This window comes from Takifugu flavidus, chromosome 15, assembly GCF_003711565.1.
Source record: "Takifugu flavidus isolate HTHZ2018 chromosome 15, ASM371156v2, whole genome shotgun sequence".
Classification (NCBI taxonomy): domain Eukaryota; kingdom Metazoa; phylum Chordata; class Actinopteri; order Tetraodontiformes; family Tetraodontidae; genus Takifugu; species Takifugu flavidus.
The window spans coordinates 1,235,183-1,258,762 of NC_079534.1; the positions used below are offsets into that span (position 1 = coordinate 1,235,183).

At 46.8% G+C, this 23,580-nt stretch overlaps 4 protein-coding genes across 6 annotated transcripts; all 4 read left to right on the top strand.

Annotated features, from left to right (window-relative positions):
- The first annotated feature begins 1,360 nt into the window (after positions 1-1,360).
- On the top strand, positions 1,361-5,943 carry crsp7 (cofactor required for Sp1 transcriptional activation, subunit 7). Of its 2 annotated transcripts, none has more exons than XM_057056374.1 (3): positions 1,361-1,708; positions 2,693-2,767; positions 2,861-5,943. In XM_057056374.1, the coding sequence occupies exons 1-3, from the start codon at positions 1,637-1,639 to the stop codon at positions 4,574-4,576; spliced, it is 1,863 nt and encodes a 620-aa protein (XP_056912354.1). In that variant the 5' UTR covers positions 1,361-1,636; the 3' UTR covers positions 4,577-5,943. The 2 variants fall into 2 exon arrangements, with proteins under 2 accessions (XP_056912354.1, XP_056912355.1); XM_057056375.1 differs by lacking the exon at positions 1,361-1,708 and adding an exon at positions 1,789-2,222.
- A 1,557-nt stretch (positions 5,944-7,500) lies between these two features.
- Positions 7,501-12,992, top strand: cnn2 (calponin 2). The gene is made up of 7 exons (XM_057056376.1): positions 7,501-7,722; positions 9,498-9,619; positions 9,836-9,905; positions 10,747-10,884; positions 10,978-11,094; positions 11,431-11,577; positions 11,764-12,992. Exons 1-7 carry the CDS (start codon positions 7,669-7,671, stop codon positions 12,058-12,060), a joined length of 945 nt encoding a protein of 314 aa, XP_056912356.1. The 5' UTR covers positions 7,501-7,668; the 3' UTR covers positions 12,061-12,992.
- Positions 12,993-14,371: 1,379 nt separating this feature from the next.
- Positions 14,372-15,847, top strand: rps15 (ribosomal protein S15). Its single transcript, XM_057056140.1, has 4 exons — positions 14,372-14,444; positions 14,827-14,912; positions 15,109-15,343; positions 15,693-15,847. The coding sequence occupies exons 1-4, from the start codon at positions 14,412-14,414 to the stop codon at positions 15,804-15,806; spliced, it is 468 nt and encodes a 155-aa protein (XP_056912120.1). The 5' UTR covers positions 14,372-14,411; the 3' UTR covers positions 15,807-15,847.
- Positions 15,848-16,090: 243 nt separating this feature from the next.
- On the top strand, positions 16,091-23,294 carry dpp9 (dipeptidyl-peptidase 9). Of its 2 annotated transcripts, none has more exons than XM_057056136.1 (21): positions 16,091-16,247; positions 17,226-17,313; positions 17,406-17,644; positions 17,789-17,901; positions 18,033-18,206; positions 18,618-18,789; positions 18,875-18,985; positions 19,095-19,223; positions 19,295-19,356; positions 19,437-19,537; positions 19,635-19,812; positions 19,909-20,068; positions 20,142-20,221; positions 20,339-20,491; positions 20,606-20,741; positions 20,850-20,995; positions 21,111-21,257; positions 21,326-21,478; positions 21,779-21,921; positions 22,064-22,175; positions 22,266-23,294. In XM_057056136.1, exons 2-21 carry the CDS (start codon positions 17,258-17,260, stop codon positions 22,356-22,358), a joined length of 2,658 nt encoding a protein of 885 aa, XP_056912116.1. In that variant the 5' UTR covers positions 16,091-16,247; positions 17,226-17,257; the 3' UTR covers positions 22,359-23,294. The 2 variants fall into 2 exon arrangements, with proteins under 2 accessions (XP_056912116.1, XP_056912117.1); XM_057056137.1 differs by having other exon boundaries at positions 18,621-18,789.
- Positions 23,295-23,580: the final 286 nt, after the last annotated feature.

The following is a 23,580-nucleotide window of genomic DNA, read 5'->3' on the forward strand; positions in this document are numbered from 1 at the left end:
AGGGTTCTCATGACCACTAACAATAGTATCCAGTAAATCAGCACTGTAAGTCAGCGAATACCCAATGGATGAGAGGCGAAACCGCTCTGAGAGCCCACAAGGAATTCCAGTTGATTTATTTGAAGTTGACCTTTGACCTGGATAACAGAATATTCATCTGTGAAGCTTTGTTAAAGACTAACAGACCACTTTAGAACAATTGATTCACACAGTTAAGAACACCCTTTGGCTCAGAGTTGAAAGCTTTCCTGAAATTCATCATTTATGATGAATAAAGGATTAAACGGATGACTGCAGAGCCCCGCCTGCTGGTGAAAATGGGAACAATAGATTTACCCATGCAACATCCTCTAACTCGGTTCTCAGTGATAAAGAAAAACTTAATTGGATTCAAAAAAGCGTTTTGCAAAGTTACCGAAAGGAGATTCGAAGTGAGATGCAGGCCTCTTGTGGGCAACTGAATTTGACTCATCTTTTGTACGAAGGTGAGTGTGCATTTGGGTATTTTCTAAGCAAAATTTCTAGATTCGCCTTCTATAGCTTATAAATGCATCTTTCCATTCAGGACACTTGATTTGGCCAACCAAACCATGGTTTATTTATTATAAACTAAGGGGGAAAGCGCTCGGTCATTTCTCACGTAGTAAATGGGCAGTTGTACCTAACAGTAGATTGTTTTATGTTCAAAACTTCCTGTCCTTGGAAGGTCGAAGGTCAAAAGTAGTGAATCAGCTCCTCTGCCTATTACCACCATTTTTTAAAAATCCGTTCGGAACGTTTTGTGCTCACAGACCATCCACATAACCTCCTGGGCTGAGGTGCTAAACTTAAACAATGAGCGTCCCAATTAAATGACGACTGTATGCAACTGTAGACTGACACAACCTCAAATGCTCTGCGGTTCACAGAACCCTAAATGGACCATAAATCGGTTCGAGTGTCCAAGGATGAGCGCAGATAATGATAATGACGATGGTGCTAATGCTAATGTTACTAGAGCTGCTTCTTCTGCTTCTTCTTCTTCTTCGTTTTCTTCGTCGTCTTCTTCTTCTTTGGATTTTAACAGCCGTTGGTATCCGGGGGTGGGGCCAGCGTGTCTTCCACCTCCACGCTGGCCCCACCCCCCGTTGGCATCCTGGGGTGGGCCTCCACGCTGGCCCCACCCCCCGTTGGTATCCTGGGCTGGGCCTCCACGCTGGCCCCACCCCCCGTTGGCCTCCGGGGGTGGGGCAATGTGTCTTCCGCCTCCACGCTGGGCCCACCCCCGGATGCCAACGGGGGGTGGGGCCAGCGTGGAGGCGGAAGACACGTTTACGACTGTTTACTTGCCTGCGCGATGACGTCAGAGCGCATACATGGTATCCCAGCATGCAACAGGAGGCCGTCGACAGATCCAGCAGCTGGTAGTGAGTCGCTTGAGCGCCAGACAAGCAGCGAGCGTTGGTCAACACAGTTCACACATTTTCCGCTCCATGTGAGAGAAAAAAAACCGGAGTCTTCAGCCTAACGGTTGACACAAAACTATGCTGTTGGGACGCCTGACGAGCTAACGCGCCGACTTTTGGGTCACCACTGTCATCCGGTTTTCATTTTGGAGGATTCCTCCCTCCATCCTCCGAATCGTACCGACTAGGCAATGACAACGGTCTCAGCAACCCCGCAGCAGATGAAAGACCGGCTGCTGCAGGCCGTCGACAGTCAGAGCAATGTGAGTGAAGCTAGGTGGCTAACGTTAGCTTGTTTACCTGCGCCTCCTCTCGACAACTGTCAGTTAACTCTTATTTTATGTTAATTGGCGATGAGTGAAGTTCACATTAGCATACCCATAGAAAAGACCGTGAAGGTCGGAGGTGTTGGGCTCTTGGTTTGACAGCTTGTGGAACACCTTTAGCGAAGTCAAAGCTTTGAAGGATTTAGACATCACTTTGGCATTAGCTGCTTCACGTAGCATGCTAGCTGCTAGCCTAGCCATAAAGGCTGAAGAGCATATACTGCATGCGTGTAACTAAAATATTTATATAACTGTGAAATCGCCCAATATCGCCTGTTATTATTCGTCTGTAAGTCTCCCTGTCGCTTGTTTCGTGGCAACGATTCCATGGAATTTATGTGTGGAAGGTAGCTAGCACGATATTAGCTCCAATGGCTACGTTTTAGGAAATAGTCGGACCCTTCCCTTTCAAGTTAGTTCAATACTAGCGATAGCAATTTGGCTAACGCAGGTAAGTACGCCGACACAAACGCTTTCTCGACAAGAAATGGGGTTCTTTCGTCGTAAGATATTATTTAAAGCATTAAACCTGATACACAAAGGGGGAAAACTCCGTGATTAATAATATTTTTGGAGTTGACACTTTGCCGTCGTTACTTTTAAACGTATATATGTTGGCTGGAAGCAGCCAACCATGCTAATGTTTCGTATGCTAACTTTCAATCTTACTTATATTTTGAACATATTTCAAGTGTTTTTCTTACTATACTACTAAATTCTAGCCTTACATAAAAGTAGCAGTATTTTACACATTTTCCCAAAGATTGATTAAAAAGATAAAAACGGTTAACGGGTATATTTCTTGTGATAGTTATCCAACGGTATTTTTCAACCTCATAAAATACATTCATACAATCTTTTGCAGCAGATCTTATTGTGACCAAGAGTAAAACTAATGAAAGAACCCTTCTGTTTGTTCAGATATGCAATATGGTGGTTGTATTGGAAGTTATTTCGTGTCTTGAAAAGTATCCTATCACCAAAGAAGCACTTGAGGTAAGTCTCCACTCAAGACTGTTTCATTTACAGATCTATACATACGTATATAATATGGCATGTTTCTAACTTCCGTGAACATTATTTATTTAGGAAACCCGTCTAGGAAAACTCATCAATGATGTAAGGAAGAAGACAAAAGATGAAGACCTTGCCAAGCGTGCCAAGAAGCTGTTGAGGAACTGGCAGAAGCTGATCGAACCTGGATCCGATGTGGCTGTCGCCGCTCCCGGCTCCACCAACGGTAGCTCCCACCCTTGCCGAGGGGAAGCCTCCCCTCCCGACATTTCTGTGTCAGGTAAAGGCGTCCCGGACGTCAAAATCAGAAATGACGTTCACAACACGTACTCGCCCAAAGCGGAGAAATCAAGCAGCCGCAAGCGCAGGATGGAGCCCCGAGACGGCGGCGTGCACCTGCCGGAGAAGCTCTTCAAGATGGCTTCGTACGACGACTCTGTTTCGCCGCTGCCCACCAACGGGATTGCGGGCAGTCCTGATGTCCCGGCGGAGCAGCAGCCCCCCCACTCCCCCGACAGGTCTTGGATAGACCACCTCGACAGCGACAAGATCACCAGGATCCCCGTGAACGCCGTCAAGCCACGTCCAAGCTCCCCCGGGGCGGCCAAACTACCGAGCACTTCTTCTATGATCAAGGCGGCCGTGATGCAGCAGCAGGCTCGCTTAGATGAAGGAGGAGGAGGAGGAGGAGCGGCGTATCACCAAGCAAGAAGTCCCCGAGGCCTCACAACAAGCCCCAGGAGCGTGAGACAGGACGCGGTGGCCAAACGGCCCAAAGGAACCCCTATCCCCAGCCCCTCCTCCAGAGACTCTCCCCTGTCCTCGTCCCAGGCCGCAGCGTCTCCAGCCCCGGCACCGAACGCCGATAGGCTGTTCCATTCTTCCCACAGGTCTTCGACGCCCTGGACCAGCTCCTCCGACGGCTCGTCTCACTGCTCCCCCATAGACATATACTCAACACTGGAATCCATGGGAACCTCCTCGGTCCCCGCCTCGCCCTCCCCGCTCCAGCCCAGCTCCGAACCGCACCGGCCGACGTCCGAGGGAACCACGCCGGCGTGCGACGACGCGGACGGGACGAGCATCTCCAGCTCGGAACACAAGCGGAGGAAGTACAGGTCGAGGGACTACTCCGTCAACCTGGAGGGCCAGAGGGGCGAGGACGCTGCTAAACCCGTGCGGTTAAAAGAGCGCCGGCTCACCTTCGACCCGGTCACGGGTCAGATCAAACCTCTGGTACACAGAGAGCCTTCTCAAACAGAGGAAGCCCCCGTCCCCGTCCCCGTCCCTGCCCCCCACCCTGTAGAGTATAGGCAGAGGAATGAAAGCACTGTGCATCAGCTGCCTGCCCCCGCCCCCCCAGCCCCGGGCCCTGGTCCTGGCCCTGGCTCTGGGCCCAGTACTTTCCATCAAACAAACTGGAAGGAGCTGTCCAGAAACGAAATCATCCAGTCCTACTTGAACCTTCAGAGCAACCTGCTCACGTCGTCGGGGGTCCAGGCCCCCGGCACCCATTTTTTCATGTCGGACTACCTGAAAAGGGAAGACAAGGAGGTCAAGAACTCGCAGGTACACGCGTTGCAGACGGGCAGCTCCCTGGGGGATTTACCGGGCGTGACCCGGGAGGTGACGGCCGAGGACCTGGAGCGGATACACACGCAGCCCTGGTCGGGGGTAAACGGTTGCTATGACACCAAGGGCGCCTGGTATGATTGGACAGAGTGCATATCACTGGACCCTCACGGGGACGAGAACAGGTTGAACATCCTGCCATACGTTTGCCTTGACTGAGCGGTTCAGGCCAGCCGCTGTCCTCCGCCGCTCCTTTCTGTCTCCGCGGAGACCAGACGCCGACCACGTTTGTCCACTGTGAGTTTGGCTCAACGACGGGGCGGCCGCACGCCCGCCGCCCGCCTCTTCCTGGGAGAGTCCCCCGATTTTGGTATTTAAAGAGTCGATATTAAAGGAGTAGTTGAGTTTGTGATTCCAAAGGCTGATTCTGTTTTATTTTTCAAACGGAGAATCACAGGAATAGCGAGGCCGGGAAGAGACGGAGGAATGATCCCAGGGGCCTGAAATGGCGCTGGGACGACGCCGCCGTCTGTTTCAAACCTTCAAATTTAAGGGTTCCAATCTGGCGCTAAATTTGAGCGAAGGCTGGCGTTTGGCCGTCCTGTCAAAAATGCCACGTCGGTGCCCAGAGGGGCGGGGCCAGAGTTCACCAGGCCGCCGCAGCCGGAGCGTGACGTGCTGGGGGAATATTCAGCAATTACAAGAAGCTTTATGAGAGATATAAAGAGTAAATTATACATTTCTTATCATGAACACATCTATTTATTTTGACCAGCTCATTTCTGGGACATTCAGACTTTATTTTTCTGTTTGGATCAGTGTCGTTCGCCGCATCTTCAGTGTTTAAGGGCCTCACGGACGCGTTCCCGGCCTCTGTCCTCATAACTGGCCGCAGCATTTGGTTTAAAACATTCCGGACTCCACATTTCTCCCGCTCAACCCTCTCTCGCTCTCTTTCCAGCCGCCTTTGCACAAATCCGACGTGTTCTCGCTGCTGCCGTTTCAGGGGGGAGTCTTTGGATCACTTAAGTCTTCCCTCGGTGTTCCAGACCTGTTGGAAGATTCAGCAGCTGATTTTGGTGACTGCGGTGCTGGCTGGGATAAAAGTTCATTGTTTCCACTTTCTAAATCCAGCAGCCATAAAGGGGAGAGAGCGAGTCGGAGCCAGATGTTCTCGGCGTTCCTTCGGTCGGACTCTAAACCCTTTACCCTCATCGGTCACCACCGGCCTCTCTGTGCATTCGTTCAGTCGTTCATCCCTACCAATGTGCCTTGGTAAACGGGGATCCGGGTCCACACGGAACACAACCGGCAGCAAGAGCCGGGTCGAGGTGTGAGAATTCCGAATCCCGCGGCGGTTACCACGCTGTTATATGCACCGTGTCTGTTGACTTTTTTTGTACACGCTGACCTAGTGAGGCAGACATTGAGAAACTGCACAACACAGCTGGCAATAAAAGGAGAAAAAAAAAGCTACAACTGGCTGATCCGAATCTGTTTTCTGGAGTTTTGCCTGGGGCGACTTTATTTGTTCCGTGTTTAACATCTCTCAGTTGTTTTGACAAATAAAATGATCTAAATCTTCAGCCGGGCCAACCGAGTCTTTTAAAGTGCTTGTCCGCAGCGGGCTGTGCCGGTTGTCTAAACGTGAGCGTTTTAAATCCGCGCGTTTGTTTTATTCATCTGGAGACGATTCACTGTTTTTGCTTGCACTGACACGGTTCGTCCAGACGGGGGCGCCCATTATCACTTTACCTTCTATTTTCGTCTTTTTATGGCCAGCAGGGATTAGATTGACCTAAATATGCAGGAACAATCTTTTTTAATAGTGTTTTGTGTCTAAAAGGCTGGATTAATTGGCAGAGGTGTGTCTAAACAGCTGTGCGCCGTTTCTGGATAAGCTGACGTCATTCTATGGGAAGGAGCGTGCGTTTGCTCCGATTCTGGATGAGCTCATGTAAATGTGCAACATGTAGCTGCAGGTCCAGCTGCGTCCAGACACCGGAGAGACACCTGTAGCTGATGTCATCCTTACCTGTGTAGGTTGAGTCTGACAGGTGAGCGACAGGATGTGATCTTTACTGGGGCTGATGCGGCTGGAAAACTACAGCTTTTATTAACATAATCTGGCTGTTCTCAGAAATGATAACAAACCTCTGATTTTCAATCACACCTTGATGACCAAACTTCTAAAATATGTCTTTTTGTTCCTATTCCTTTTGAAAAACTTTAACCAACGCAGTAACAATCTTTTAAAAAGCCCAATATCACTGTACTCTTAAAGAATCCAAAGAAAAAACTTCTCCAACCCAAACAGATCCTCAAATTAAAGTGAAATGTGTCATTAATATGTAGAGGGAACGCGGTTCAGTAGAGTAATATGAAATTCACTGGTGAATGAATGTGCTCATGATCCTGCAGCTGTTATCGAGGCCTTTATGTCATCGCAATTACGTCACCGCAGTAGCTCATTCTTACTTTAGTTCACATTAAGTTTTTTGGTCGACAGTGACTCAAAGTGTGCGACTATTTGTCTAGTCCACTACACGTCTGGTATGCAGGGTGGGACCACTGGATCACTCCCACCATTCTGGAATTCGGGAAGTTTCCTTCCATATAAGGAGTTTTTGATTTCAATCGGGACCATAGAAAGAAAGTGCAAAGGTGGAGCCTCTGGTCGGTTTACGCAGGGAATAGCAGAGAGTACTCGGAAATAGGGAGATGGTTCCTGTTCACAAACTTCCGTTATTGCAACGTTAAAAAAAAATCAACTTCATTATGCGTGGGGGTTTTATACAACAATATTGTTACATATAACCCGTATTTACTTGAGAAATATTTCGTTGCTAAATTGGTATGCAAAGGTTTGACTTTTGTTTAAATCTGAGGTTTAATTATTAAAAAATCTGGGCCTGTGAGCACACTTAGCGAAAAACAAGAGCAAAAGAATAGGTCTTTAAGCCGAATAACGGTTAAGTTTATTTCATACAAAGCTAAAATTAATCATGTGATGCGCTGGATTAAGCGTTCATTTAAGGTACGGTACGTTTTAACGTAAATTAAACACAGTTAGCCCGGCGGGATCTTGCGGTTTCTTGCGGCCTCTCCGGTGAAGCGGCAGTGAACTATCTTGACTCACCCCGTCCCCTCTTTGGTCGGAGCCGTGGGAGCGCTGTAATAGGCCGCCGCGCGGCAGAGAGGGACTATTTATTCAGGTTTCATTGGAAGAGAAAGTCGAAGAAAAGTTCGCGACGGTTCTACGCTTGGAGCTGTTCTTTCCCGCTGATCCTCAACTTTTTAAACCCTCCACCATGGCCTTTAACAAGGGTCCTGCCTACGGACTCTCCGCGGAAGTGAAAAACAAGGTAGGTGGACGGTTTCCACGAAACCACCCAAAGTAAAACAAAGTTTTTCGTTTTGTCATGAGCCGATCGATTTGACCCGAATCACCTGGGCCTCCATTTTGGTCTGCGTGTACAGAACTAAAAGGTAGTCAGCCGGGACTGATGGGGCTCATCAAAAGACTCAAGATGTCTGTTTCCAGGAGACTTTTTATGCAAGAAGAGACAAGTTTCCGTTCGTCCGCTGATTTGTGACCCGGGTTTTTCCTTTTCCTCAGGGCTGCTTGTTGACCTGCATTATAAGATCACGCAATTCACATTTTTGTGGCAAGATGTCGCTTTGTCCTCCATTTTTAGTGGCCTTTTCACCTTTGATCTGTAGATAATGAACATAAATATTTGTTGAACTTTGCCGCTTCCCTCATCAGTGCGGGATTTTTTTTATTTTTTTTTTAAAACGTTTTTAGAATTTCTGCTTTTTTCAAAGCTTCCCCTCCGATTCTATATCTGGATAAACCTGTCTATGGCACTTCCAGCTTTGCAAATCAACTGTAACGTCGTGGGCATTTATCAGAAACCATCTGCTCCAAAGCAGAGTTCTGATGTTTAGAATTCCCCGGTGCAGCCTTGAAAATGAGAGCGAAAGATAGATGAACCGTGCAGACCTTCAGTGCTGCCCTTGCAGAGAGCTGGGGGGAGGTTTGGGGGGGTGGATGTGAGTGGCATTTCCTGCCAACAGTGACGTCGTTTTCTCTTTAGTTTCACACGTAAATGTGTTGTGACAGGACTATCAGGAGATGGTGAAATCAGTGGTTGGGCAACTACAGCGAGCCACATTTTTTGGATCCACAGTCACTCCCTGGATCAACACAGACCTTTGTGCCCTCTGTTTCTTCCTGGGCCCTTTTAATCCGACCTCTGTTGGTCAAATTCCTCACCTTGAGCTGGTTTCTGGAAATGACATCTGCGGGGTTGCTTGTGGGCAATTAAAAGATCCAGTGTTGTGTTTAATGGGGGGGATAAGCGAATGTAATTAGAAGACAGGCGTTTCTTCAGAGCGCAACCAGCTGGGAGGAGAATGTGGCCAGCGTCTCTCCGTGGTCGGTTGAAGTCTGCGGTTCTGGCTCTGGCTCTGGGACGGGGGCAGATCCTCGGTCCTTTCCACAACAACTCCATCGACACCTTTTCATCCATTCGCCTTCGATAATAAATGGATATTCCAGCTCCCCGGGGTGCCAGGCAACGGTTCTACTGTTTATTTGCCTGGAATATGCTTCCTGAATGCCTCCCCCACTCGGTCAGACTTCTGTCCTCGGTTAAAGAAGGAAAAACACTCCAAATAAAAGCAGCACTTGGACAGTCGCTCTTTGTGTCACGCTAAACCAGTGAAACCTCTCCCACCCCGTCTCAGAAGGCAACTTCCTGTAGTTGAGGGGAAGGGGGATTTCAGTAGTTTACTAAACAGGATATCCCTGTGAGCACGTGTGTTTTTTAAGTGGGTAAAAGTCAACTTTACTCCCGTAGACGCAGCATTATACACCGTGAAATTCAGGAGTGGCCCTGAAACTTGATCTGCAGTCGCAACTCGCTGCAAGACAAAACACACAAGATTACCCATAAATCAGTCTGTCATTCCGGTTTGGCTTAGTCGTGGTTCGCCTGGACGTACCAAGGCTAGTTTCCCTCGATGGTCTTAAGTGGTGACCAGAATGAATGCATACATACAATTTTCTGTCTTTTTTTTTTTTCTTTCCCCTCCCCTTTGTGACACGTGATCTTTGACCTCTCCGCCCACCCAGATCGCGCAGAAGTATGACCTTCAGAAAGAAGAGGAGCTGAGGCTGTGGATCCAGGATGTCACTGGTCACCCCATAGGCGCCGACTTCCAGAAAGAGATGAAGAGTGGAGTTGTTCTCTGCGAGTAAGAACCGCTGCAGCACGTCGTGCACCAGAAATGAGTCACGCGTTCACAGTAGAACCATTCTGGTTCCTTTCTGGGGAGAACGGCTCGCTTTGAAGACGCCTCCTTCAGCGCCATTGTCGTGGTTGCCATTTAGCTTGGAAAAATGCCCCCCCCCCCCGACGCTCAACGGTGGTGTTTATGGGTTTGAAAAGTCAATATTCTTGTTTCTTTCAGGCTTATTAACCATCTGGCCCCAGGCTCTGTGACAAAGATCAACAAAAAATCCACTCTCAACTGGCATCAGGTGAGTTTCAGGGCATCTGCTGAAGTATTTGGACAGTGTCTGTTTATTTTCTTTGGGGGGTTGTTTGGGTTTTGTTTTTTTTACACTCCAGGTGATTTAAGTTGGTGAAAAAAGACCCACATTTTCAGGCTCCTTGAAAGTCTTTGGATACAAAATCAGTTGTAACTATTACAGGTTTTTATATTCTTGATGGAAATCTGGCACAACCAGAAATCCTGGCGTTTCCTCCCTGAAACAGCCTTCACCTGCAGCCAGTTGCTTCTTGTTTGCTGCCAGTTCTGTATTTTGCCAGCTAGAAAGTTGCTCTTTATTTTTATATATATATTAAAAAATATATATTTTTAAATGAATCTTTTAAATCTTCATATGCCGTATACTGCCGCCTACCGGTGTGAAATGGATACTGCAGTATTTTCTGCAACTCACCATCAGAGAGGATTAGTGTTGGGTTCAAACTGTTCATAAAGACCTGTTGTAACTGCTTATCATCACTCATGTGCAGAAGCCAAGGAGTCTGCGTCTCATTCCTCTGAAGGCAACAGCACGGGGAGAGAACTAATCCTTTTCTCCCTAACAATTAGTAATGTTTAATAAATGTGGTTTGGTTAACAGGACTGCCTTCTGGTGCAGTTAGACTTGTCCCACTGTTGTTGTGAGTGGCTTCCTGTCTGTCACTAAGATCTTGTTACACTGACTCTGTCATGGTGCCATGGTGCCTCTCTGTCACCGCAGAGCTTGTTTCTAAAGCTAGTCACACCCCACAGAAACTACAAACTCATTGCAGAAGAATTGCATCAACCACCACCGTGGTTCTTTATTCTGACACTTTGTGTGTTTGTAGCTGGAGAACCTGGCGAACTTCATCAAGGCGATCACGGCCTACGGTCTCAAGCCTCACGACATCTTCGAGGCCACCGACCTTTTTGAGAACGGCAACATGACTCAAGTCCAGACGACACTTCTTGCGCTGGCTAGCATGGTGAGTTTTAGTCTATATTAAAAAAAAAAATAAAAGTTGAATCAGCAGTTAAAGATGAAGGTGTTGCATGCACCTTTTAAAATATTCTGTCAGGCCAAGACTAAAGGCTGCCAGACACAAGTCGACATCGGAGTGAAATATGCAGACAAGCAGGAGAGGTCGTTTGATGAGGAGAAGATGAAGGCGGGGCAATGCGTCATCGGCCTGCAGGTGAGCCAGTGTCACGTATTTGACCTTCGTCAGCCTCCACGTCGCCATTGTTTCTCGCCTATTTTTTTATTATTATTATTATTATTATTAAAACGTCAACGGTTCCATTCCTTAAATCGAGGCGCCAGTACAGGCTCAGGAGTGTAGTGCTGTGGTGGGTGTGGGCGCTTGGCAATAGAGTGAGATATTCTTCTGCGAAACATGTTGGGACTCATTTTTGTCTGGCTCTCGCGGAGGTGAGGGGAATTCAGCAGCTTCAGCAGGACAAAAGATCCAGCCGCTCGCCAACCTCTGCCTGTTTCCGCGATCACTGACGGGTTCCTTTTCCCTTTCCAGATGGGGACCAACAAGTGTGCCAGCCAGGCAGGCATGAGTGCATACGGCACCAGGAGGCATTTATATGACCCCAAAGCTCAGATCCAGCCTCCCATGGATAGCACAACCATCAGTCTGCAAATGGGAACCAACAAGGGGGCCAGCCAGGTACTGCAGCATTTCCAGCTCCTCATAAATGTGTTATTATAGGTCTGTGAAGGAAAGAAGCCCCAGGGCAGCATTTATTCCTGTCCTACCACCGCTATAAACGGCTGTCGGGTTTAGACTCGTTGAAGGCATTTTTCAGCTCCCTCAGATTGGCACCATTTTCACATGTTTTTGTCGAACTCCCAGGCTGGCATGACCGCTCCGGGGACGAGGCGCGCCATTTATGACACCAAGCTGTGCACAGACAAGTGCGACAACACCACCATGTCTCTCCAGATGGGCTACTCCCAGGGAGCCAACCAGAGCGGCCAGAACTTCGGCCTGGGCCGGCAGATCTACGACTCCAAGTACTGCACAGCAGCCTCACCGGTGCCAGAGGAGCCCGGCAGGCCAGGCAACTACATCCACGACTACCAGGATGAGGGTTACCAAGGTTACCAGGAAGAAGAACAGGTGTACCACGACGACGGAACAGATTACTAAGGAGGAAGGGAACCACGTTACAAAAGAGGGATCACCTGCGGAGACTTCACGGCAGGCAGTTTATTTTTGTATCGATGGGATGTTGCACCGGGTTTTGTTTTTCCTTTGGGTCACATTTGGTTTTTTAAAATTTTTGGATAAAATACGTGTTCTTACCCCTGTATGTGCAAAAGAAGTGGTAAACATATCATGAACTGTATTTCTGTGATTTAATATTTAAAGTGACCACAAAAGCCAATCTTTTGGGCTTAGCTAGTTTTCTATCCCAGGATTATTGTTGAGTTTTTGTGCCAATAGCTTCAAATGTTTCCATTTAACGGAGCTCCCAGTATTTTAAGCACATGATGAAATGACAGATACTTTAGGGATTTTTTTTTTTCTTTTGCATCTTATTAGCAAAAACACACCATAATTTGTGTTTGTAGCTGTGTAAACAATCTCTGTGAATGTATATTTGTCGCTGTTACATTTTTTATTTTTATTTTTCCCTTAACTGTAGTTTGCAATAATAAACTGTTAGGTGGTGATTCAGATTAGGGGCAGCAGATTTAAGAAGAAATCACTTCATCTTTTTTGGGGGAATTTTGTTTTTTTACATTTCTGAAGGTTTCTTGTTTTAGCGTAACACCCCAATAGGAGATGATTTTTTTATTCCTTTGGATGAGATGTACTGGGAAAGAAAAACATTAAGTTTATGTACATTCCGAGCAAGAATACTGGATTTAAATCATTTGTGAATGATAAGCGTATCAGTACCTTTATAAAATATTGAGCTGCAAAACTATCATTCAGATCGTTATTTATGCATATGTGACTCAGAGGACTGGTAGTAAGTCATTCTTCCTCTAGAGTGGTTGCAATCTTTACGCAGATGGACAATGTTGGAATTAAAGACTTTGAGTACAGAGTAATAAAATGTGCATTCATTATAATCGTGTGGTCTCATTTCAGTCCAATTTGTCTCAAATTCTCAATATTATCTGCACTACATAGCCCCACATTTGAGAAACGCTTCCACAGCATATGTGCCTCTATATCACTTGTTCCACGCAGCTATTCATTAAAAGGAAATTACGCGCTGATATTTTTACTCCATGACAAACTGCTCTACTGGCATTTTAACTCGCAACCATCTCTAGATTTTACAGCGGGTGATCCCAAAAGAGAGACGGCAGTGGTGCGGACGAACATGATGTGAGAGTTCAGAGCAGAACCAGCAGGCTGGTTCAGTAACCCAATCACTCGTTACAACCAAGGACAGCAGATCAGCATCTCCGGAGGCAGCAGAGATGCATCCAACCTTTAAGAAGAGGGGCCAGAGCAGCAGAAGAGCCCGCTGGGGGCCACTCTGTCGGCTAGGAACAGTGAGGTAAGGCTACAGTGGATGGATCCAAGTTTCTTGGCAGACTCTGGGCCTCTCGGTACCAACTGAGCATTGTTTAAACTCTACAGCCTACCTGAGTATTGTTGCTGACCATGTCCATCCCTTTATGGCCTCCGTGGACCATCTTCTGATGGTTACTTCCAGCAGGATAATGCACCATTTCACAAAGCTCAGATCATCTCAAGCAGGTTTCTGGAACACGACAATCGGGGGGATCACAATGGGGGATTCCCATCACGGATATCACGTCAATATGGACCGAACTCTGAGGAATGTCTCCAATTAAGGCAGTCGTGAATAATAAATCGGGTCCGACCTTTTACCAGCAAAGTGTAAATAATAAATAAATAAGAGAAGACAACTCACATTTCTCTCTCCAAGTGCCTTGATCCTCTAATTGGAATCATAGTCCATAATTTGCCACCTCAATCAGCGATCCTTTCACTGAGGCTCGCTCTAGAATAGGACACAAGTTCAGCAAGTCTTGTATTTTCAATTATATTCTGTCCATTTTAAAGAGTCAGCTAAAAATTCAGTTTATTTAGGAATAACAAAAAATGGGGTTGATTTGGACATTTTAATGAAAATGAAATTTATTATTTTGTAAGAATTAGCACAATATATATAGTTGTTCCTCATAAAAACATTGCTTTTAAGGGTTTTTAAAAAAAAAACAAGTCTTAGGTGAAAAGACGCTTCAGTTTTAATTTCAAGAAAACTGCATTTATTGTACAAATGTGTCATACAGAAACTCTGAAACAACTTGAGTTCCCTAATTTCATTTTCTATTAAAAAACTAAAGGGAACAAGCCACGATCGATCTTCAGACGCAAATCAGACACTGACAGTCAATGGAATGATTGTATAATAGCGCCGCCTGGTGGTAGTTCTTTTTTTAACAATACCGGAAAACGTCACCGGATACGCGTGTGAAATCTCGCGATAACTGACCTAACGCGACTTGCGTATGTCCTTTTCCTCCGGAGCATCAGGCAAGATGGTAGGTGCTTTTCCCGTCGAAAAGCTTGACGAAATGCAATCTACATGCATCCGAGCTGTTCATGTACAAATCTTGGCAGTTGGCGATATTGTCCGATAGTTCTAAACATGTACATACCAAACAATGAGAGACTTGCCACGGAAGGCCAGATAGATGTTTATGATGTGGTAATGTTTAGTTGTGACCCGCTGTGGCTAGGCTAAGCTAATTCGGTGGTTCTCTGTCACTATAAACATGAGAGAAAACATGGATCCTAAACCGGCCAAACCGAACATGACTTATTCTTGTGTACTCGTTTTGGCGACTTGGTTTAACTGTAGCTGCTTGTTAATGTAAATATTTTCTGGCTATAATCATACTTCGGTTGCTACATCTCTGCCAGGCGGATACCGAGATCAAGAAGAAGCGTACCTTCAGGAAGTTCACCTACAGGGGTGTGGACCTGGACCAGCTTCTGGACATGTCCTAGTAAGTGACAAGTAATACTGAGCAGATTATGCTTTAACCTGTAGGCTTCATGTAATAACAATAAGGAATGCAATCTTTCTGGCAACTATCTGCTACATATTACTAAAGAAGCAACATCTGACCTCACTAAGTTATCACACCTTCGAACATTTACCACACCATTTGAATGCAGCAACTGATGTCCATTTCTGTTTAGCGAGCAGCTGATGCAGCTGTATTGTGCCCGCCAGAGGAGGAGGCTGAACCGGGGCCTTCGCCGCAAGCAGCAGTCCCTCCTGAAGCGTCTGCGCAAGGCCAAGAAAGAGGCTCCCCCCATGGAGAAGCCAGAGGTTGTAAAGACCCATCTGAGAGACATGGTCATCCTGCCTGAGATGGTTGGGTCCATGGTTGGAGTGTACAATGGCAAGACATTCAACCAGGTTGAAATCAAGGTGAGGCGGTGTTGTTCAAGTGGGAGAGTATCATCATTTGTTGGCTTCCTGTTTCTAACCTTCCAGTTGGTGCCCTCTTAAATGATTCTTGTTTAATATCTGGTACTAAGTGCTAACTATATAATGGTATACATATTTTGATCAAATACTGACTGGAAAGAAGTTGGACAGACCTGATCAGAAACAATACATCTATGAGAAACTGCAAAAGGTTACAGAAAAGGGTCATCGTTGCAAAATAGGGCAAAGATGATCCTCTTAAATGTCATACTTGCAGTGAATGTGTCATTAGAAGTTATGTTTTAATGTCATTTAAGCCATCTAACACGGATTCAACTCTTACTTGCAGCCCGAGATGTGCGGTCACTACCTGGGCGAGTTCTCCATCACCTACAAGCCAGTCAAGCACGGTCGCCCTGGTATTGGAGCTACGCATTCTTCTCGTTTCATCCCTCTGAAGTAGAATGGCTGTTATTTGTTAAATAAAAGGATTGTTCCACCAAACCTGCCTCTTGCTTTCTTTTTCTTTCGAATCATGAACTTGTATGTGTAAACCAAGGGCTGGCTATTGGGCAAATAAGACTTAACAAAAATAAGTATAATATATAGGTCTATTTAAGATACAAAGGGCTAATGAAGAAAGTTATTGTCGCACAAGTATTGGAAATAAACGTTTATCTGTAGTTTCTGAGTATCCCCGCACAGAACTAGCACCGGAACATGTGCACCCATAAAAACGCCCCGGTGCACATTGTGCCACACGAAGGTTCCCCCTTCACGTTCAGAAAGCCACCGACAGCTTGTGTCTGGGCCATGGATACAACCACTAGCAGTTACACAATCTGTTTATTGACACCAAGCTAATATAGTATTTGACTTGGTTAAAGAAACGGTGGCCAAATTGGTAAGTATTTACCTTAACCCCCACTTGTTTTGCTGCGACGGTCGTCTACGCCTTTGTTTTTACAGCTTGAAACCGCTAACTAGCGGCTAGCTTGCTTATGGCTAACACAGGGCTAACGCTAGCTAGCGTTAGAGCGAAAATGACAGAGGGGAGCTGTCATGTCAAAATCTATCTAAGTAAGATTTTTTTTCGGAGACACGAAGTGATAGCAGTCGTTTTCTATGGGATTCGGGTCGCGCTATTCGCTGCCAAATGTCGGTAGACTTATTATTGTTGGAAATGATGACACATGAATTTACCGGTGTTTCTCCACTGTGAATGAGTTGAAAAGACGAGAACAAAGATCTATTGTCAGTGAGCCAAGTGTTCACATGAAGCGATTTTTGCCATTTCGACGACATGTTAAGTATGTCGAAGTGGGCATTTAAAGTGAAACAGGTCCTTTCTGTGTCTCCTGAAAGCCGCACGTTAAAATGGAACGCTGCAACTTAACATGCATTTCATGAGGCCTCGCTGGCTTTAAGTTCAGTACATAAATGGTTTGCTTTCACTATTAGGGTCTGTAGAAAAGATCCATTTTATTTGCCAAGTCACATCGATCCCATTTGCGGTTAAATTACCATCTCTACCATCGTTTTGTGAGCTTCAAAACAAGAAGCTTCCAGGTGACGAGTTAACATGTGACGTGTTTTATATGTGAAATCTGAATATGTAATTTTCTTTACACATTAAATCTCAGCGTCAGAATAACCACTAACCGTGAGAAAATAAAATCCATTATGTCATTTAAAGTGACTTATTTTTGCCCAACTGTTGTTTCCGTCACTAATCCCACAACTCTGGTCTGAAGGAAAGAATGTGGTTGTTTATAATCTGTTCCTGACCTCCAGTTGACCCGAGCAATCAAGATCAGTAGGGGAATAATTAGTTCTGTTTATTCAGGCCTTTTGAAATAACTCCTGTATGCTTTGTGCTTAGGTTGAATTACACAGTGGTGTGTGGACCATTGAATGCATAGAGTCAAGAAGGTAAAACTTTGTGACAATAAAGAAGGTTTCTGGAAAAGGTACAGTGGTGTTTCAACAGCATTTATTCATGATTAGGTCCATGATGAAGACATGTGTATTTGAGGGTGTTATCTGTTCTCTCGCCCTTCAGCTGTGTGACAGTTAGCATGACGGCTGTGGACGGCCTTACGGACAGCACAGAAGTGGTGGAAATGGAGGATGTCCCGTCTCAGTTCTTTGTGGAGAAGCACTCCTGGGAGGGCCTCCGCGACATTATCCACTGTAGCAGGAAAAATTCTGGCATGATCGCTAACAAGGCTCCGCATGACTTCCAGTTTGTACAGAAGAAGGATGAGAACGGACCCCATTCTCACCGGTTGTATTACCTTGGTGAGCTGTTTGGATTCAAATATCTGTAGAATAAAATTTGCATTCCTCTTAATAGCGCTACGAGTCCCGTTCCCCTGCTCAGAGCAGCAGAACGATTGGCCCGTCAAACAACCCGCGTGCTGAATTCCATCTGTCTTTGTGCAGGAATGCCTTATGGTAGCAGAGAAAACTCATTACTCTACTCAGAAATCCCCAAGAAAGTCCGCAAAGAGGCCCTCCTAGTGTTGTCATGGAAACAAATGTTAGATCACTTCCAGGTGAGTTCTATTCCGCTCTCTTCTGCAGCCAAATCCAGGTGAAGCAACTTGAGCTCACATCTACGCTTTTCCTTTTGTTTCCGAGCTCAACCTGAACATTAAGCTAACACAGCATGTTTCCCTTCTGACAGGCGACACCTCACCAAGGGGCCTATTCTCGAGAAGAGGAGCTGCTGCGAGAGCGGAAACGTCTCGGGGCCTTCGGCATAACCTCGTATGACTATCACGCCCAGACAGGTCTGTTCCTCTTCCAGGCCAGCAACAGCCTCTTCTACTGTCAGGACGGAGGACACAATAGCTTCATTGTGAGTAGGCTGCTGTTTGTCTGTTGGTTGTTGTTTTTTTCCCTAAATTAGGAATAAAATCCCAAATATTCCAGAGTGCCGTGGCTGGAATCTGTGTTAATGAGCGAATAAAGCTTTGTACTGAGACCGGGGTGGGGAGGAGATCATGCATGAAGATGGTATCACGGGTGCTGATGAGAGGGAGGAAAAAGCCTCAAAAGGTCATGTGACCTTTGTAGCTCTGATTTTAGAATCTCCCTGTATGTGAGCCTTCCCGTGCGTCTGCCTCCTCGGTTTTCTGATGATCTAGTCGTTGTTCTCTCAGCTACAGAATATGCACGTTGCTCATATCTCTGGGAACTCGTAGACGCTCCCGTGTGTTTTCACCACATTTTACTTTGCCGCTGACTCAGATTGTTCCCGTTTTTTTAGCAGTCCGCTCCTGTAAAGCCTGTGGAGATCAAGACCCAGTGCTCGGGGACGCGCATGGACCCCAAGATCTGCCCTGCGAATCCCGACTTCATAGCCTTCATCAACAACAACGACCTGTGGGTCGCCAACATCAAGACCGGCGAGGAAAAGAGGCTCACGTTTTGCCACAAAGGTCTGACTGTTCACCACGAGCTCACGTCTGTATTCAGCACTGTGTTGAACTCATGAATGGAATCTTTTCACCCAATGATTCTAAGGCGTGGACAGCGTCAAAGAAGACCCAAAATCCGCCGGCGTGGCAACCTTTGTCATCCAAGAGGAGTTTGACCGCTTCACGGGTTACTGGTGGAGTCCTTCAGCTGTGGAAGGTCGGCGACCTGCAGTCATGTGTCACATTCAGTCGAACCCTCGGGTTTGATGTTCAAACAACACATCCGTGAGGAATGTGCAAGACTGACGAGCGCTCTCCCCAAACAGACTCCGCCGGGGGTAAAACGGCGTTCCTCCTCTATGAAGAGGTGGATGAGACCGAAGTGGAGATCATTCACGTCCCCTCTCCAGCTCTGGAGGAGAGGAAAGCAGACGCGTACAGATATCCACGCACAGGTCGGAGCAGCTCCCTCAGTCTTCTTTTAGTTCTTTATAGTTCTCTCCGCTAATCTTTAATACGTTGACAGGTAGCAAAAACCCCCAGGCTACCATAAAACTGGCGGAGATAAAGACGGATCACCAAGGAAGAGTGAGTGGGTCCTCGCTGCAGTGTCGCGGCTGCAGAGCGACGCTCAAACGGTTCTAACGTGTGTGTGTGTGTGCTTCCAGATTGTGAGCACACAAGACAAAGAATTGGCCATCCCGTTCACCTCCTTGTTTCCAGGCACAGAATACATCGCCAGAGTCGGTTGGACGAGCGACGGCAAATAGTGAGTCACGCAGTTTGAGCGGCTCGATGGCGGCGCCGCGGGAAAAGCGCGTTTCGGTGCTACGCTGTTCGGTTCTCTTTGTATTTGCGCTCTGTAGCGGCTGGGCGGCGCTTCTGGACCGCAGTCAGAGGAAGCTACAGCTGGTGCTGCTGCCCCCGGCCTTCTTCATCCCCGTGACGGACGACCCGGCTCGGAGGCAGGAGAGTCTGGACGCCGTGCCCACCAGCACGCAGCCATACGTCATCTATGAGGAGACCACGGACGTCTGGATCAATGTAATGTTTCTGTATTTAAGGGGAATTTCTGGCCGGTGATGCACCCGTCCTCTCTGATGATTTCCCGACGGCCTGCTCCTTTTTTTTTTTTTTTAGGTTCACGATATATTCTATCCATTTGTTCAAACGACAGAAGACGAGTTCACCTTCATTTGGGTAAATGAGTCGAAAACGGGTTTCAGCCATTTGTATAAAATCACGTCCCTGTTACACCCGGGCTGCCACTGTTGGGCGGGAGATTATCAGCACACAGAGGGTAACCGACGCCGCCGCCGCTGACCTTTGGCCCGAGAAGGTTCTCCTGTAACTAGAATCGTCTGTTTTTGTAGGAGACTTCAAATGTGCAATCAAGGAGGAGGTCACATTGACAAGTGGAGAGTGGGAAGTCCTGGCGAGACACGGTTCCAAGGTCAGTCCCTCCGTCCACCGCCGACGGACATGGTGGCCCCAGGAACGGCTCGCGCAGCGTTTTGTCGCGGCTGTTCTGTTTTTGACCTCGTGTCATCGCTGGTTTCTCTCTGGTCAGATCTGGGTGAACGAGACGTCCAAGTTAGTGTACTTCCAGGGCACCAGAGACACCCCTCTGGAGCATCACCTCTACGTGGTCAGCTACGATTCTCCCGGAGACGTGGTCAGATTAACAAAGCCCGGCTTCTCTCATAGCTGCTCTGTTAGCCAGGTAAAAGAAATCACTGCGATCCAATGTTTCACACTAGCTCAGCTCAGCTTTGTGTTAGCTTTTTTTCTATAAATAACACAAGACAATGTTTTAATTCTCTTTCTTATTTGGCAGAACTTTGACTTCTTTGTCAGCCACTACAGCAGTGTGTGCACGCCTCCCTGTGTTCACGTTTACAAACTGAACAGCTCAGAAAGTGACCCCCTACATATAGTTCCTGAGTTCTGGGCCAGCATGATGGAATCATCAGGTAACCCAAGCTTTGGGTTAAATAGGCGTTTTATAAGATCCACAGTCTTTTATTAGTCGGCTCGGTTGACTCTTGAAGGTTGTCCATCTTGTCCTCTGTATCCTTCAGGTTGCCCGGGAGACTACAGTCCGCCTGAGATCTTTGACTTTCAGGGAAAGTCCGGCTTCCAGCTTTATGGGATGGTGTACAAGCCTCACAGCCTGCAGCCTGGCAGGAAACACCCCACCGTCCTGTTTGTGTATGGCGGCCCACAGGTCTGCTCATGACTGCTGTTAGCTTAGCATTCTTTTAGTTTAAGTGTTGCATTGTTCTTTTAACTTATGTTACATTAAACTTGATGAGTTTGTAATATAGAATTTGTACATTAAGGTACAACTGGTGAACAACTCCTTCAAAGGGATGAAATACCTTCGGCTCAACACGCTGGCCTCTCTGGGCTACGCTGTGGTCGTCATTGACGGGAGGGGCTCGTGTCAGAGGGGCCTGGAATTTGAAGCTGCACTGAAGAACAAAATGGTGAGCATTCAGGGAATTCAAGTATTTAAACACTGTCCTTCATTGCTTTTTGTTTTTCTTCTCTTTAGGGTCAAGTGGAGATCGAAGACCAGGTGGAGGGGCTGCAGTATGTGGCGCAGAAGTTTAACTTTGTTGACCTGAGCCGAGTTGCCATTCACGGCTGGTCTTACGGTGGTTTCCTCTCTCTAATGGGCCTCATCCAGCGACCTAATGTCTTCAAGGTAAAGATGTTTTTTGCTCCTCATCTCGTGTTCCGGTTCAAGAAAAGAGGCCTTGTTTGTTTTCCCCTCAAGTTTCTGGTTCTTCTTGCTGTATAACTGCAGTCAAAAGTATGTAGTTACCACATGTATCCATGTGGTGTCGCTGTTGCACTGCATTTACTGAAACCATTCAGTAACAATAGAATCCTTTTTATGATACAATAAGGATTAAGGACAATCTTGTACACACACACACACACACACACACACACAACATCAAAATAATTCTGTATCTGTTAATTTTCTTTATTTTGCTGGCAGTTGGCTATTGCAGGTGCTCCCGTGACCGTGTGGATGGCGTATGACACAGGCTACACAGAGCGCTACATGGACGTGCCTGAGAATAACCAGCAGGGCTATGAAGAAGGCTCTGTGGCCTTGCATGTGGACAAGCTGCCCAGCGAGTACGTACACAGGCTCTTAGCAAAAGGACGATTAGTGTTTGGACTCTGAGATCCCGAGTGGATGCGCTGCACTTTATTTGTACAGTATGTACACCATTTTATTATATAACATTAATACGTATGATGATCCTTGTCATTCCAGACCCAACCGCTTGCTAATTCTCCATGGATTTCTAGATGAGAACGTGCACTTTTTTCACACCAATTTTCTAGTGTCGCAGATAATCCGTGCTGGGAAGCCCTACCAGCTTCAGGTTAGCGTCAAAGCCACGCTAGAAAAGCAAATAGCTGCCATTTTGTGTGTATTTTTAACCAGAGCACCTTTGCTCCCTCTGTTTCCTCAGGTCTACCCAAACGAGCGACACAGTATTCGCTGCCCAGAGTCTGGAGAGCACTACGAGATAATGCTGCTGCACTTTCTACAACAATACCTCTGAAATGTCACGGCAGGGGAGAAGTGAAATCCTGTTTTTTACCCCTTTAGTCCGCGTCCGCCATCCTCCTCCCCTCCAGGAAAGAAAAGAACCCCCACCCCATCCTCTAACAACATCACACCCCCAGGGCGTATTAGCCACTCGCCCCTATTAACTTTCCACCTAACTTCTCTATTCTTCTCTCGTTCGATGCGTCTTCTGTTTCTCGCTCCTTCGCTCTCTGGCCTCCATACCCCCCCCCCCCCCTTCCTCCTCCTCCCCCGGCCCCTTCGAAACGTCTGGGGTCGCTTCACGAGCAAAGACATTCAGCTGAACAAAGACAAGGACACGTAGGAAAAACAAAAATTGCAGGCTGTGCATCTCCCACTCATGTCTTCACCTCCGTGACTGACGGACTTTGCCAAACGTTATGTTGTTTTGTTTTTTTTAATCCTTTTGTTTTCTCCACTTCAGTGAGCAGTAGGAACGAGATTACTGATATATTTACTGATGGAAAATGCACACAATCGTGTCATCAGCTTCCCTCTATACGTCCCCCTCATACATAGCTAAATCAACAGTATTCATATCAATATCCATACATAGATTCTGCAGTCCTGAAGAATAATCTCTTCATCTGTCGGTTTATTTTAAGTGTGTTGTTTAAAATAAAGCATTTTATGGATTTTTATTCCTTTTTTTTTAAGCGAGTGCCGCCTGAGGTCACTCCTTTTGTGCTCGTTCCTCCCCTCATGTCACACCGCTCAAAGTGTCTGTTTGCCTTCTTAACACATAATTTATATTTGCCAAAGTACCTCTTGACTCTTGTTCATGCTGGTATTTCATTTTTTACTGCAATAGAGACAACAGGAGGGTGAGCACCAGAGTCTTACAACAGCTTTGTACCACCGAAAAATACAATTTGTACATGGTAATAAATAAATGTATGGATCAATCACACACGCCGCTCCTGCTGCAGTTTTCCTTTGCTTGTGCGACGGGGCCGCGGTCGTTCTGTTCACCTTTTCCTTCATCTGCAGCAGGTAAAAGCGTCGCCCGCCGGTTTAATCGACTTTCACCAGATGACCGGCGGCCTGGGCGGATAAGTCACGCCAGGGCGCCATCACGCCATCCGCTGCAGAGGTTGATCCCCGACCAAGATCAGGGCTGAGAGGATCCAACCGGGCTCGCGTGCACGGACGGTTTGGCCGCCTGTGAGGTAGAAAGTGTCTGCCTGAGAAATTTG